Below are 17,187 nucleotides of genomic sequence, written 5' to 3'. Positions count from 1 at the left end.
TTTCTGATGGCATGACTCCTTTCTTGCAGAAGTAAAAGTGGTCAGGTGATCACTATAGCATAAAACAGGAACTGTAATCCTACTTGAACCAGCTCTGTGGCACAGAGGTAAAAAGCCTTTGCTACGACACAGACACCTAAAATTTGAATAGAAGCTCAGGCACTGAATGAGACGGGCAATTGGACTGAGCAGTTTAAGTCAACTTGCCCATCTTGGGGGAGAGGTTGTGTTCTTGCTAATGGTAAGGCACACCCTGGTGCAGGCCAGAGCAAGATTCACTACTGGGGGCAGACTACCACATGGTAGCAAATTGGTGAGGGGGGTCATGGGCAGGCCAACATCAAGGATGGTAATACTTGCAATGTCATCTTTGCTTTACCAAGTTGGGAATCCTTTCCTTTGCATAACCTAACAAAACACCCCCAGACACATATGCGATAAATGCCTCCTGGCTCTCCCTTGTTCTTAAAGGAAGAATGTCAATCTCAGAGAAAAAAATGAATACTAGGAGACTCTTAACCTGTAGAAGGAGGGTCCACATGCAGGTTAACAGTATGATTTGGACAGACCCCGGCTTGAACAAATATGGTGGGGGAGGGGGTAGCAGTCTTGCAGGTAACAGACTGCAAAGTTACTCTCTCTCCTGGGGAGGATTCAGCCAGACCCCTACCCAGTCTGAGTAAGGAAAGCATGACTAACTGAAGAATGAGCAGATGTCAGTAGCAGATGGATATGGGCAAAATAAATCCTGCTCCCTCTTACTTCTGACGAGAGCAAGATGCTACAACCCTAACCGAAATGGCCCAACAGAACCTTACCCCTGACTAGTGCCATTTACCAGATTAGCTTCTTTGACTTGATACAACAGAACCCACTTTTTATTCTCCTCCACTTTGCAGGGTGATCAGTATTAGGAAGAAAGTAAGCCAGATTATGTTTGCAAAGCCTACCAGGGAGAATACTCTGAGGACAGAAAATTATCCAGATGAAAAAAAAATCACTCAATCAAAAGAAAAAAGTCACGCACACTTTCAATAGTCCCAAAGAGACAGCCATTGATAACTTCACCTCTTTTCTCTGCAAGATCTTTAGCATTGGAGGGATTAAAAGCTGTTTTTGAATGGATAACTTAAGAAACACAAAATAATATCAAGAGCTAGGCAGCCAAAGCTTCCCTCCACCACCGATCAATATATCAGACAATAAAGAAAGTGACTTTACATTTTGGGCCATTGACTGCAAACGTGCTGACAAAAACACTTGGTTTTGGATTCATTTAATTAACACACTTAGCCAACTGCTCTATATATAGCATTTGTAAGGTCAAAACAGGGCAACCATGAAATTACCTTGACAGCAAGAAACATGTCTGAAGCGATGGTATTGGGTACATGCAGTTCTACACCACCGCTCTTAAAATATTTAACATTTTCACACTGTTTATAAAAGGTGTTACTGGCGTACTGTCTTTGCTGATAATGAATATATATTATTCACAGAAACACATGACTTTGCAAGTTCACATTTAAACATTTGAGCTGCATATAAATGTGTGATAACGCTCTGCATTCAATGTAGTCATTACGCTTCTACAAAATAAAATGTGTTAGCAAATATTATGCAGTTGCAGCGATATCCTTTTCAGTAAGTGGCACATAATGTCAGATGATGCTTTCCTGAATTTATCCATAAGTATTTGTAAAGATTTCTCACACAAGTGCAGAAGAAAACCATGCAATGATTTCATCCTGGCACATTTCTCTTCAAAGCACATCTTTGCCTGAAATAACCATGCTTATGTTTATTCAGAACAATCTCCTAAGACTGTGCAAGGCAACTATTCAACGAGCAGTACTACCCAACAGGTAGGTGGTTAGAAGCAAAAGAAATGCAGAAATGCTACTGATACTAAAATTACACTGCTTTATCCAGTCTGCTGACACAGGCGGTCTCATCTCCTCACCATATCTTGGGACAAGTAGTACTTAAGCTAAAATCTAGTTATAATCTGTTGTGCTAGTAGCCTTTTTTAAACTTCCACACTTTCTCAGTCAATCACCTCCTTGCGTTCCTTATAAATGCTTGTTCATTCTTTCATTCTTTTGTTCATATCCCCATCCTACTAGATCTGTACTATCTGAACTGTGTTTGAGCTACTGACATGGTGAGTGCTCATAGCTGAATGATTGTCTGTGTATCCATGTTTCATTAGATTCAGATACACAGTCAAGGCCCTAAACAGATATTCTCCGAGTTGGCACTGCCTTGAGGTAGCTTATATATAGAGAGCAGGGGCATAGGGGATGTGTGGCAGGGTAATTCTCTGAAAAAATATTGTTTTATTGCTTTTCCTTTCTTGTGCTCGAATGAGAAGTAGTTTGCTTAGTAGTCAGTGATAGCATCTATAGGAGAGTCATGCAAATGGTACTCAAGCTCATATACTAGGTCCTAGTTGTTTCCATGCTCTGATTCAACTTAAGTCATCTGGTGAGGCCTACTTATGACATATGTGGCTCTTACCTTTGGCATCAAGGCGCTATGGATTCTACATTCACCTCTATCTCAATACAAGGTCAAGACTGTAAATTCTGTCCTTAAACCCTTTCCAAACTATATTACCAGGAATTTCTTGAATTCCCAAGTGGTAAGAAGGTTAAGTCAGACCTGAGGAGGCCTCCTTTAAAACTGTTAGCTACCTCCACTTTGGAATATCAGAGCCCTGATTGCTACAGAAATGTGTCTCGTGCTGTTCCTCTGTATCAGCCATTCCCACATACTACTAACAAATTGGTAACTGTCTCTGTTGCTTTTAATCATCAGTAGAATCAGTAAGACAATAATAATGTTGACCCTTGAACCATGGACAATGCAAACGTCTGATGTAAAGTTCTTCTCATTCCATGGCGCCAGACAAGCAATACAAGTTGTGAGATGCTGTATAAAACCAGTGACTGTTTCCTTTAGTAAAGAAAACATAAAGGTGTAAAATGTGTAAAGCAGTAGAAGAGTCATACTGTTTGTTTTGTGGGCGGAGTTTATTATTTGGAATTGTTTTTGGCTAACCATTAGCTTCTCCCAGTGCATCTCCTTTATCTCTGGGCCTAGCTGTCCCTCCCCCCCTCCCCCATACTTGCTTTGAATATGGATGTGGGTTAGCAGGAGGAGAGAGAGAGAGAGGCATCCTGGGATGATATCATACTGCTGCCAAGGGAGTTTTTACCTACTTTCTCCCCACCACTGCACATGCCCTCTAGCACCCATGGGTGTGGCATGCAATGAGTGTCAGCTCTGAACTGCTCCTCATTTCTGCAAGAGGCTGATGTCAGCAGGATGCTCCACCTACCCTCAGAGAGAGCCATGTAGTTGCTTCCCTGGTCCCCACCAGGAAAATCAAACTACATGAGTGTGCTCTGAGCATGCACTACTCCCTTTCAGTATGATGGTCACACCCATCCTCTGTGCCTGCACCATCAAGCACCTGAGCTGCTCTTCAAACTCAGGTCATACGGGCCACTGGGTTGTAACCACAAAGGTGACAACTCAGGTAGAAGTTCCAAAATAAGGCTCTCCTCACATGATGGCTTGCATTATTCTCATAGGTTCATAGGTTCATATGTTCATACTAGGCTATCTGCCCTGAGGCAATTATAAGCCTAGCCCGATTCTGTATGGCTTACGCCACCCCTTGATTTGAGTATACTGTGCCCTTTAAGGTTTAGTTTACTGTGCCTCTGTCTAATAGTGACACGGGAGTAATCCCTGGGACAAACCTACGATCCCCTATCCACCTATCGAGATTCTTCTTGAAGAGATTCAGTGAGGTGCTCTGCCTCACATGAACTGGAATTCTATTCCAGAGCGAAGGGAGCCTCTGGGTTATGAACCTGTCCCTCCAGCAAGTTCTATTTATTTCTGTGCTGAGGTTCAAGTCCCTTGAGCGTGTGGCTCTAAGGGATTTAGATTTACTGAGGTGGAGCATGTCCATTAATTCTGGATTTGACATAGCTTTGTATGTCAGGCATAGATCGTCTCGAAGTAAGCGGAATGCAACTGAGTAGAGCTGGAGTTTTTTTAACCGAGCAGCATATGGCATCTGTTTGAGACCCTTGATCCTCTTGGTGAGATACTTTTGGGGTCTTTCTAATTGCTGCAGGTGTCGGGTAAGGTACATCCCAAAAGGGGCATTGTATTCTATGATTGGCCTGATGAGGGATAAATAAAGGGGCACGATTACTTCTCTTGATCTAGATGTGAAACCCTTCGTGATGAGGTGGGCTATGTAGAAGGTCTTTCTAACCACTTTGGCAATGTGGTTTTCAAAGGAGAGATTGCTATCAACTTGGGTCCCCAGGTCCCTAATAACTTTCTCTGTACTTAATGGGTTTCCGCCTATGTGGCAATTTGTGGGCACATTGTTTTTGCCAAAGGGTATGACTATACATTTTTTGGCATTTAGCTTTAGACCATGGCGCTGGCACCAGTTATGTCTCTGTGAGACCTTTTTGAAGGATGTTTGTGTCAGCTGGAGAGTTGATTACGGCGCCCAGTTTGCAGTCGTCTGCGAACTTGGTGAGCCATAGTCCTCCCACGTTTGCCTGTACCTCGGAAAAGTATATACCGAACAATAGTGGTCCCAGGACAGAACTCTGTGGGACGCCACTTGTGACTGGTTTCGAGTCTGACATGGCTCCAGCAACTCTCACTCTGTGGGTTCTGTCTTTGAGCCAGTTTGCGACCCATCTTGTGACATAGGGGTTTATATTTAAGCTGGATAGCTTATCTATGATGCCCGAGTAGGGTATTGTGTCAAATGCCTTTGCAAGGTCCAGATAGGATGTGTGGACTACTTTCCCTTCATCTATGGCTTTGGTGACTGTTTCGAAGAAGTCAACCAGGTTCAAAAGGCAGGATCTGCCCTTGACAAAGCCGAACTGGGTAGGATCTAGTGTCTGTAGGTCCCCAATGTCTTTGTTTATGAGCTCCATGATGATCCTCTCCATAGCCTTGCAGACTAAGCTAGTCAGGCTTATGGGGCGATAGTTTCCAGGGTCCGTAGAGGCTCCACCTTTGTGGAGTGGGACCACTGTTGCTGTACGCCATTCTGTGGGCACATATCCTGTAGTGAGGCTGAGATTGTATAGCTGTTTTATTTGAGGGATTAGTTCCTCTTGGAGTTCATGTAGGACGCAACCTGGGACGCCATCTGGTCCCATGGAAGCAGTGTTTTTGCTTTGGTGAGGGCAGCCTTCACCTGAGCATCAGAGATGTTTGGGAGGCAGCCCTCTGCTGGGATAGATACTTGCTCTTTTGGGGGGGAGAAGTTTGCACTGAACCTGTCTGCCAGGATATTGGCGATGTCTGTGGGTTCAGTGTATTTTTTTGTCGTTTAGAATCAACTCAGAACAAGACTGGGAGTTGCATCCCAGGTTTCTAACATAACTGAAAAAGCCTTATGATTGTCTTTGGTGTCCTGTGCAATTTTTCTCTCGAAGTTGGCCTTGGAGGATTTTATGAGGGATCGTAATTTTTTGCTAGTACTGATCAGAGATGCCTTCCCTATTAGGGATTTTGCTCTATCATGTAGTAGCTTCCTCCTTCTGTTGTACAGTTTATTTATGGCAGGGGTCCACCAGACTGGACGCCTGCCTTTGGATGATTGGGTCTTGGTTTTGTTTGGGATAGCATGATCCATGCATTCCTGGAGATGTCCGTAGAATGCGTTTATATAGGATTCTGCAGTTTGGGCCATAATTTCCACTGGCCCTGGGGCCTTGAAGGATTCCACTTCAGTTTTGAGAAGTGAGAAGTTCGCTTTTGAGAAGTTTTTCACTGTGGTTTTCTGGGCTGGGGGTGGGGTCGGGATGTGGACATCCAGTGAGATTAACTTATGGTCTGATCTTACCAGTGAGGGATATACTTCTGGTGTGGAGCATAGAGTCCCCATGTTGGTAATGATCAGGTCTAGTATGTTGTCCCCTCTTGTGGGAGTGGTGACTAGTTGTTCCATAGCATTTGAGTTTATAATTTCCAGGAACCTTTGGGCTAAGGTGCTGGGGCGTGAGTAGTGCTCCCAGTCAATGTTTGGGTAGTTGAAGTTGCCCAATATAATGGTGTTCGGAGAGATCTTCATGTTCTCCAATGTTTTCAGGAAAGCCGAGTGGGATTCCTGACTTTGAGAGGGTGGTCTGTAGGATGGTATAAACTGAAAAGCAGTCTTGCCCACTGTTAGTTGCACATGGATGGTCTCTGATACTTCGTGCAATGCCACTAACCTGGAGGTGTGGATATCCTTGATAAATATGGAAACTCCCCCTCCTTTTGTGGTTCGGTCCGGGTTTTGGGGCCGAAAAGCATGATATGAGGTATAGCCTGGTAGTGCTGGGGTGCTCTCTGGAGCCTTGAACCAGGTTTCTGTCACTGCACAGATAGCGATGTTCTCCATACTGAGGAGAGCTTCGAGTGCGTGCATCTTGAGGTTAAGACTTCTGGCGTTTAGCAGCATTACCCTTAGTTTCTTGTTCCTTGTGCTGTCTATAGGGGTGGGTTTGACTTTTGTGCCTTGCCTAAAAAAGGCACTATGGGGGTGGCAAGAGCCTTTGCCAATATCCGAAAGCCCAGTGGTGACAGATGCAAGCCGTCCCTAGCGAAGCAACGTGGCTTGTCGAGCATGTCATCCCAGGCTGACAGACACTGGATCCCCTTTGAATGACACCAAAATTTTACCCAATTGTTAAAATCGATCATTTTGTCTTTGTACTGTGGCATCATTCTAGGTGAGGGTAAGATGCTGCTCAAGGTCAGGGTCATACCAGCCTGGGCTACATGATCAGAGAGCTCCTCTATGTCTCTTTTCATGTAGTCCAGGGAGGTACGTCTCAGGTCATTCACAACAGTATGTACAATGACCGAGTCATATTTGTATTTGCTTTGGAGTGACCTGAGTGCTTGTGTTATGTGGCGGATCCTAGCACCTGACAGGCAGCTCACCGTGACCTTCTCTTTATTCAGCCTGGTGAGTGGGATGTCAGTGTGTCTGACAATAGAGTCACCTATAACAAGAGTATCAGGTGTGTTATTCAGCCTTAAGGGCTGTGGCTGCTTGGCACACTGACTTTGTGGGCTATGTGTTGTGCGTGTTTTGTTTTGAGGTAGTGTTTGCTTGGATGTCTGCTTTGGAGGTCTCTGTTGCTTAGGTAGATTTTTATTTAGAGCCTCTGAGTATGTTTTTGTGTATTTATGTGTTTGGTTCGCTGATGTGGTGGGACTATGTGATACTGGAATTGTGTTGTGTGAGGTTACCTTCTCCTCCTGACTGGTTACACCAGTTTTGAGATGAGAGAGCTCAGCCTCCAGTTTGGCTAAATAGTTGCATCTCTCACATATATTTGAACCTGTTTGGAGGAGGAGAGGGTTGTCCGTGTACATGAGACAGTTGTAACATTGCCTCAAAATTCCCAGATTCACCAGCTGGACTGGAGAGGAAACTATTGACTGACCTTTGGACATGCTAGAGTAATATAGGGAAATTGAATTTAAGACGGACCAATAGGGGACAGGGTAATTGTAGAGAGTATAAGAGTAAGTAGTGCTTATGGTTTAATAGTGCTAACTTGTAGGATTACTTAATTGGACCAGTGAAGGACCTTAGAATGAGAATATGGTGTTTAAATTGAGAGATAGTGCAGTTCTAAGGGAAAAAGTGAAGAGCAGACTTTGTGGAGCTAGGAATAGTTTAAACCCAATTAGGCGGTGCTGCCCGCTGTTGCGCTATGCACAAAAACGTGCAAAACCGCGCAAAAGAGGGTTTTAAGAGAGGAAGATGAAGGAGTTTTGGAATTGACCCAAAATGGCCAATAAAACTACAGTTTCAAGTCAGTAACCACTCCCACAGGGGCAGGCAGGCTGCTCAATGTTTTTCACTGCCACTGATCAACAGAGAGACTTCCCTTTAGCCCAAGCAAAAAATGGCCTCACAGAAACTTACAAACAGTTCAAGAATAGCAAGCCTGTAACTGAACTTTTTTAAATCTCAGAAAAGTGGGGAAAAAAGCAAGATTTTTTTTTTTGTTTTTTCAGAGATAGCAGAGGTTCACAAGTATTAACAAGTTATAACAGTGCAGTAAATGACCCCACACAAGAGTGCTAGGCCAAAGACAGATAAAATGCAAGTTTTGAGAAAAAAACGATTTTAAAAATAAGTGCAAACAGGAAATTCAGTAAACAGCTTTAGGTTGTGCTCTAAATACAGTTACTAATGCAGAAATCAAGTTTAACAAGCCGGAAAATGCTCAAAATAGGCGGCTATGCAGAAAAACTTAGCAAATAAACAGAGGAAAAATACTTAAAATCTCAAAAGTGGCTCCTTTCTTCTCTCAGCATTTTCTCCTCTTGGTGGGTGCTTCACCAACAGCCAACAAGCCTGAAAAGACGCCAAAACCACGAGGCAACTAGGTTTTAAGAGAGGAAGATGAAGGAGTTTTGGAATTGACCCAAAATGGCCAATAAAACTACAGTTTCAAGTCAGTAACCACTCCCACAGGGGCAGGCAGGCTGCTGTTTTTCACTGCCACTGATCAACAGAGAGACTTCCCTTTAGCCCAAGCAAAAAATGGCCTCACAGAAACTTACAAACAGTTCAAGAACAGCAAGCCTGTAACTGAACTTTTTTTAAATCTCAGAAAAGTGGGAAAAAAGCAAGATTTTTTTTGCTTTTTTCAGAGATAGCAGAGGTTCACAAGTATTAACAAGTTATAACAGTGCAGTAAATGACCCCACACAAGAGTGCTAGGCCAAAGACAGATAAAATGCAAGTTTTGTGAAAAAAAACTATTTTAAAAATAAGTGCAAACAGGAAATTCAGTAAACAGCTTTAGGTTGTGCTCTAAATACAGTTACTAATGCAGAAATCAAGTTTAACAAGCCAGAAAATGCTAAAAATAGGCGGCTATTCAGAAAAACTTAGCAAATAAACAGAGGAAAAATACTTAAAATCTCAAAAGTGGCTCCTTTCTTCTCTCAGCGTTTTCTCCTCTTGGTGGGTGCTTCACCAACAGCCAACAAGCCTGAAAAGACACCAAAACCATGAGGCAACCAGGTTTTAAGAGAGGAAGATGAAGGAGTTTTGGAATTGACCCAAAATGGCCAATAAAACTACAGTTTCAAGTCAGTAACCACTCCCACAGGGGCAGGCAGGCTGCTCAATGTTTTTCACTGCCACTGATCAACAGAGAGACTTCCCTTTAGCCCAAGCAAAAAATGGCCTCACAGAAACTTACAAACAGTTCAAGAACAGCAAGCCTGTAACTGAACTTTTTTAAATCTCAGAAAAGTGGGAAAAAAGCAAGATTTTTTTTGTTTTTTTCAGAGATAGCAGAGGTTCACAAGTATTAACAAGTTATAACAATGCAGTAAATGACCCCATGCAAGAGTGCTAGGCCAAAGACAGATAGAATGCAAGTTTTGAGAAATGAAAAGAGTTCACAGCTCAACAGTATAGAAGTGTCTCTGAGTACATCTAATATTCCTCTTGGTGGAGTGGAGTCAGCCGAGGTAGTTTAGGTGTTTAATATGGATGCTTCCTAGGCATCTGACACTAGAGGTTTACTCAAGTATGTTGTATTGGGAGATGGTTCTGGGTCAGGCAAAGGACATGCAGGAGAAATTACATCTCTCAGCTGTCCTGTGTGTCTATGGATGCCACAGGATAAGCTAATGATTGTTACTAGGACAGGTAAGTTTACTCTACTTTGTTCAGTTTGTTACCACTGCAACCCTCACCAGGAGAAGTGGGTTAAAAATAAAAGGACAGATGAATGGATGGGTGTGACTAAAAAGTCAAATGGGTTACCCCCAGAGATAGCACGTTTAGGTTTAGAATGCAATTAAAGTAGGGGGTAGTATTGCCTTAACTTCTCTAATTATAACATTCCCAAGTATATCACTGAAAAGAACAGCAGTGCAGTTAAAGCATTTTTATGAAAGTGAGAAGGTGGTTCAAAAGGAAAAAATTATTGTGCCAATGACTTGTAATGATAAGACACAGATGCTACATTTTTTGCCTAAAGAAGGGAGGACCAGCACTTTCTGGCAGGTCATAGTCCCAGAAGACTAAATTAAACCTGTATTCCATCAAATCATCCATCACTCAAAGTGGTAGCAATAAGGCCATAGATGAATAGCTGTCATTTTATCAATGAAATAGCAACCTTGAAAGATGCAAAAGCCAAGATGGAGCCAGAACAAAATGCTAACCAAAGTTTCATGCAATACATACATACAGTTCATTGTGCATTTATACCTAGAGATAGAAATGCAAAGCCTGGAAGAACAGAAATATTATCAAAAGTAGATTAGAGTGAGTGCATCCATTCCATACTACCTGTAATGAAGAGGGGAAAAGCAGGAGATTTGCATAAATGTAAATCAACAGAATTACCATAAACCTGGAGCTGCACACTGTGTAGTAGCTTTTACTACAAATACAGAACATTTCTGCATCAGCAGTACAATGTTTAGCACTGGTTTCTAATAGCTTTTTAATAGTCTTTTATTTTCAATTTTGTTCTCAGCTAGAATACAGTTTATATGGAATCTGCATAACCCCTTCGTGTAAATATGAGATGTGGCTTCCTGTCGTTGCATAAAGACATGCTATTGTCTGAAAATGTAGTCTTCTACATAGGGTGTCTGACTTGTGCAATAGACTGGCATTCCATCCAGGATTTTCTTCGTCTGTCTTATGTTCATTGTTTACTGGGATAACCTCTGGATCTCCCATTACCCTGAATAGGCAAAAAATCATTGTCAGGGAATGCCTGAATCAATCAATAACAAGGATAAAATATTTTTGAAAGGCTATCCCAGTACATGGTAGCACAGCAGTAGAACTTTGGTTAATGTTGCTGCCTTACAGTGCTATTGGTTCCCAACTTCATTTCGTGGCAGGGGTGCTTCCTGTGTGGGCTATGCATGCTCTCTTAGTTTTTGTGTGGATTTTCATGGCATGCTCTGTTTTTGTCCTGCATCCTACAGACATGCCATGGGTAAAATGGCACTTCTCCAAATTACCTGGAGGTGTGTGCTTCATGTGTGAAAGAACATTTGCATCCATCCTGTAAAGAGGAAGTTATGAATAAAACATTTATTTAGTATTACTTCCAATAGTGCAGTGCATATTTATTGTTCCTGAAACCTCATGCACTGTATCCTACATGTGCATGTGGTCCACAGAACAGAACCCCATACTCTCTACCGTAAGTATGGCTGTCACCTATAAAACTCCATGCTCTGTATCCTAAGTATACCTGAGGTCCACAGAGCCCCATATTTATATCCTAAGTATGCCTGTGGCCCACAAAACCCCATGTTCTGTATCCCAAGTATGCTTGTGGTCCACAAAACCACATGCTCTGTATTCTAATTATCGCTGTGGCCTACAACCCCCCATGCTCTGTATTCTAAGTATACCTGAGGTCCACAGAACTCCATATTATTTCTCCTATGTATGCCTTTGGCCCACAAAACCCCTTGCTCTGTATTTTAAGTATGCATGTAGTCCACAGAACCCCATACTTTTATCCTAAGTATGCCTGTGGCTGACAAAACTCTATGTTCTATATCTTATATATGCAGGTGGTGGACAGAACCCCATAATCTTTATCCTAACCCCATGTTCTGTATCCTAAGTATGCTTGTAGTCCACAAAACCCCATGCTCTGTATTCTAATTATCCCTGTGGCCTACAAACCCCATGCTCTGTATCCTAAGTATGCCTGTGGTCCACAGAACCCAATACTTTTAACCTAAGTATGCCTGTGGTCCACAGAACCCAATACTTTTAACCTAAGTATGCCTGTGGCCCACCAAACACCATTCTCTATATCTTATGTATGCAAATGGTTGACAGAACCCTATACTCTTTATCCTAAGTATGCCTGTGACCCACAAAACCCCATGCTCTGTATCCTAAGTTTGTTTGTGCCCCATAAAACCCCAAGCTCTGTATCCTAAATATACATGTGGCTCAGATTGTGGGAGAATTAGCTCCAGTGGCTCACTATATCTACCTACCTATTACAACATACATATATACATACATGCATACATACATACATACATATATACATACATGCATGCATATATACATACAAACATACATATATACAGGTTCCATACTAATCCCCGACGTACTTTTTCCCGAAGCACTCATGGACGAACATACATGAAAATGCTGTTCACCGAAGCAGCATTTTCGCGTAAGTATGCTGTTGTGGAGGCCGTACTACAGTGCAGATAAGGGAAGATTCCCTTTTCCCCACTGTAGTGCGGTCTCGGAGTGAGAATATTAAAGTAGGGGGTGTGGGGGGGGCACAGCCCCCCACATGGGGGGGCCCCCCTGCAGAAACACTTTTTTCTTTTCTTTCTTTTTTTTTACACATTTTAACAAAAGTGCTTTTTTGGTAAAAGCACTTTCGTTAAAATGTGTTCGGTGATGTTGGGTTCGGCTATTGCAACTTCGTGCAATAGTCCTAGACCCATATATACATACTTGCATACATATATACATAAATCAATCCATGCATACATATGTACATATATACATGCATGCATACATATACATACATACATGTATACACATACACATACATGCATATACAGAGGGAAGAAAGTACAGTCAACATGACATGCTATTATTAGTCTCACCTTCCCAAAGTCAATTAGTTGTTTTGTTCTATGTAGTTGACAGGACATGCACTGTATCTTAGACCTCACTGTCTACTTGTCTTGCTACTAAATACAAACAAATACTTCACCAGCATAACAGGGTACATAAGCTGACTCTGATATCTAACTCTACCCTTTGTTAATGGGGTGAGAATGTGAAATATTCTGCACTTGATGGATGCAATGTGAAAGTGTGTAGGTAGAAAATCTGTTGATGCAAAAGTTTACATTGCATGTGTTTATCATACTGCATTTTCCAGCGCAGTGGGTATTGTGAAGTAATAGGTAAAACATCTATTCAGTCACCTAAGGCAACATGGAAATACAGTTTTGGTTAGATGACGAAGATGTGTGATCCATTAAAACTATATGAGAGTTCACTGTAGTTCTAAAAGACTTTCAAAGAACCAGCGGTGTAAGTTTAGGAAATTAAGACAGCTATGTGAACCAACAGGAATTTATGGAGGAAAAAAAACTATCCACACTGCTAGAAATGACACGTTTCCAGCACTCATTAGATTTTTATATTAAACCTAGCTATATTTATATATTTTGTCTGTACCAGTGTACTATTTCTAGTGCATATCCTGGCACTGCTTGTATGAACTCACAGCTTGCTGTTTATTTGGAATGACTTATGAGCTCAAAATAGCATCATAACCTAGAACCCGAACAACAGATGAACGTTTGTTGTTCTATAAATATAATGTCTCTTGGTACAGTCATGAGGACACTTTCTTGATTCCAAAGGGTTTTTTGTATTCTGCATTTGGAATCTAATACTACGAGGGGATGCTGAAAAGCTCTAAGCCCAACCAAGAAGGGAATGGAACTTACAGATTATTAAACATATTCTCCCCGAAGTTCAACACACTTGGCACATCATGTCTGAAGTTTCTGTAACCCTGCCAAAAAAAGTCTGAAGTCTGGTCACTAAAACACTGCTCCACTGCTGCCGTCACCTCTGAATCACTCAAAAACTACCGCCCTTTCGAACACTTTTTAAGGTTTGGAAACAGGAAATAGTCAGATGGAGCAAGATCTGATGAGTAGGGTGGATGGTCTATGCACTCAAACCGTAATTTTGTCAAAACATCTATCGTTTTGCCAGCCTTGTGAACAGGTGTATTGTCTTACAAAAAGAGAACTCCTTTCCACAGCTTCCCTCTCCTTTTTTCTTTCAATGCCTCCTCTAATCGGCACATCAAGTTACTGTAGCATCCTGCATTAACTGTTTAGCCCCTTGGAAAATAGTCATTGCAACACTTTCCTGATCCCAAACACTGAGGCCATGACCTTTCCTGATGACTTTTGGGTCTTGAACTTATTTGGCTTTCATGAACCTGAGTGCCACCATTGCATGGACCGTTGTTTTGACTCAAGATCATAGTGGTGTAACCATGTTTCATCAGCAGTAACTAGTCATTCCAAAAGGTTGGCACCACCAGAATAAAAATGCCACAAAATCAACTTGGAAGTGTCCACTCAACGTCTTCTCTCACTGGCATTCAAACATTTGGGCACCCACGTACCTGATAGCTTCTGCATACCCAGCTGCTCATGGATTATAAATACAACACATTCCATGGATATGTGTAGTGTGGATTACAAACCCAAGACATTCCATGGATATGTGTAGTGTGGATTACAAACCCAAGACATTCCATGGATATGTGTAGTGTGGATTACAAACCCAAGACATTCCATGGATATGTGTAGTGTGGACTACAAACCCAAGACATTCCATGGATATGTGTAGTGTGGATTACAAACCCAAGACATTCCATGGATATGTGTAGTGTGGACTACAAACCCAACACATTCCATGGATATGTGTAGTGTGGATTACAAACCCAAGACATTCCATGGATATGTGTAGTGTGGACTACAAACCCAAGACATTCCATGGATATGTGTAGTGTGGATTACAAACCCAAGACATTCCATGGATATGTGTAGTGTGGACTACAAACCCAACACATTCCATGGATATGTGTAGTGTGGATTACAAACCCAAGACATTCCATGGATATGTGTAGTGTGGATTACAAACCCAACACATTCCATGGATATGTGTAGTGTGGATTACAAACCCAACACATTCCATGGATATGTGTAGTGTGGATTACAAACCCAACACATTCCATGGATATGTGTAGTGTGGATTACAAACCCAACACATTCCATGGATATGTGTAGTGTGGATTACAAACCCAACACATTCCATGGATATGTGTAGTGTGGATTACAAACCCAACACATTCCATGGATATGTGTAGTGTGGATTACAAACCCAACACATTCCATGGATATGTGTAGTGTGGATTACAAACCCAACACATTCCATGGATATGTGTAGTGTGGATTACAAACCCAACACATTCCATGGATATGTGTAGTGTGGATTACAAACCCAACACATTCCATGGATATGTGTAGTGTGGATTACAAACCCAACACATTCCATGGATATGTGTAGTGTGGATTACAAACCCAAGACATTCCATGGATATGTGTAGTGCGGATTACAAACCCAACACATTCCATGGATATGTGTAGTGTGGATTACAAACCCAAGACATTCCATGGATATGTGTAGTGCGGATTACAAACCCAAGACATTCCATGGATATGTGTAGTGCGGATTACAAACCCAAGACATTCCATGGATATGTGTAGTGCGGATTACAAACCCAAGACATTCCATGGATATGTGTAGTGCGGATTACAAACCCAAGACATTCCATGGATATGTGTAGTGCGGATTACAAACCCAAGACATTCCATGGATATGTGTAGTGCGGATTACAAACCCAAGACATTCCATGGATATGTGTAGTGCGGATTACAAACCCAAGACATTCCATGGATATGTGTAGTGCGGATTACAAACCCAAGACATTCCATGGATATGTGTAGTGCGGATTACAAACCCAAGACATTCCATGGATATGTGTAGTCGGATTACAAACCCAAGACATTCCATGGATATGTGTAGTGGATTACAAACCCAAGACATTCCATGGATATGTGTAGTGCGGATTACAAACCCAACACATTCCATGGATATGTGTAGTGCGGATTACAAACCCAACACATTCCATGGATATGTGTAGTGCGGATTACAAACCCAACACATTCCATGGATATGTGTAGTGTGGATTACAAACCCAACACATTCCATGGATATGTGTAGTGTGGATTACAAACCCAACACATTCCATGGATATGTGTAGTGTGGATTACAAACCCAACACATTCCATGGATATGTGTAGTGTGGATTACAAACCCAACACATTCCATGGATATGTGTAGTGTGGATTACAAACCCAACACATTCCATGGATATGTGTAGTGTGGATTACAAACCCAACACATTCCATGGATATGTGTAGTGTGGATTACAAACCCAACACATTCCATGGATATGTGTAGTGTGGATTACAAACCCAACACATTCCATGGATATGTGTAGTGTGGATTACAAACCCAACACATTCCATGGATATGTGTAGTGTGGATTACAAACCCAACACATTCCATGGATATGTGTAGTGTGGAATACAAACCCAACACATTCCATGGATATGTGTAGTGTGGATTACAAACCCAACACATTCCATGGATATGTGTAGTGTGGATTACAAACCCAACACATTCCATGGATATGTGTAGTGTGGATTACAAACCCAACACATTCCATGGATATGTGTAGTGTGGATTACAAACCCAACACATTCCATGGATATGTGTAGTGTGGATTACAAACCCAACACATTCCATGGATATGTGTAGTGTGGATTACAAACCCAACACATTCCATGGATATGTGCAGTGTGGATTACAAACCCAACACATTCCATGGATATGTGTAGTGTGGATTACAAACCCAACACATTCCATGGATATGTGCAGTGTGGATTACAAACCCAACACATTCCATGGATATGTGTAGTGTGGATTACAAACCCAACACATTCCATGGATATGTGTAGTGTGGATTACAAACCCAACACATTCCATGGATATGTGTAGTGTGGATTACAAACCCAACACATTCCATGAATATGTGTAGTGTCTCAGCAATTGTTTTGGCCAATATTCACTGATCTGCCAAAATCAGGTCATGGACATGGGCAACAATTTCAGGAGCTGACACCATTTGAGGCCTCCCAGACCTTGCTGCATCTTGGGTCTCGAAATCTCCACTCTGAAACTTTGCACACCATTTCAAGGCAGTTGTCACTCAATGTTTGCACTGTACATTCATGGATTTCTTTTGGAGTTTTCTTCTGCAGGAAAAGGAACTTCATGACAGCTGAGGGAGTTCCACACTTTTCGCTGACATGGTTCAATCAATGATCTGAAACACTGTCAAAACATAGCATTACAATTCTGCAAATTGATACTTTACAAGATGAAATAACCCTCTTTTCAGCTACAGAGGCAAAATAATGATCAGA

The 17,187-nt window shown here is 41.9% G+C and overlaps 1 protein-coding gene across 1 annotated transcript in view; it reads right to left on the bottom strand.

Annotated features, from left to right (window-relative positions):
• The window catches only part of RHBDL3 (rhomboid like 3), a 951,138-nt gene that overhangs the window by 668,911 nt on the left and 265,040 nt on the right, over window positions 1–17,187 (bottom strand). The window contains exon 5 of the mRNA XM_044068052.1: window positions 13,882–13,893. Within this exon, the coding sequence (XP_043923987.1) occupies window positions 13,882–13,893 (12 nt within the window). The remainder of the gene's footprint in view (window positions 1–13,881; window positions 13,894–17,187) is intronic.

The sequence above is a fragment of the Protopterus annectens genome, chromosome 4.part0 (assembly GCF_019279795.1).
Source record: "Protopterus annectens isolate FY-2018-M chromosome 4.part0, PAN1.0, whole genome shotgun sequence".
Taxonomy (NCBI): domain Eukaryota; kingdom Metazoa; phylum Chordata; order Ceratodontiformes; family Protopteridae; genus Protopterus; species Protopterus annectens.
Note: the sequence above shows the minus strand (reverse complement) of the source record. Positions and strands in the feature narration are given on the sequence as shown.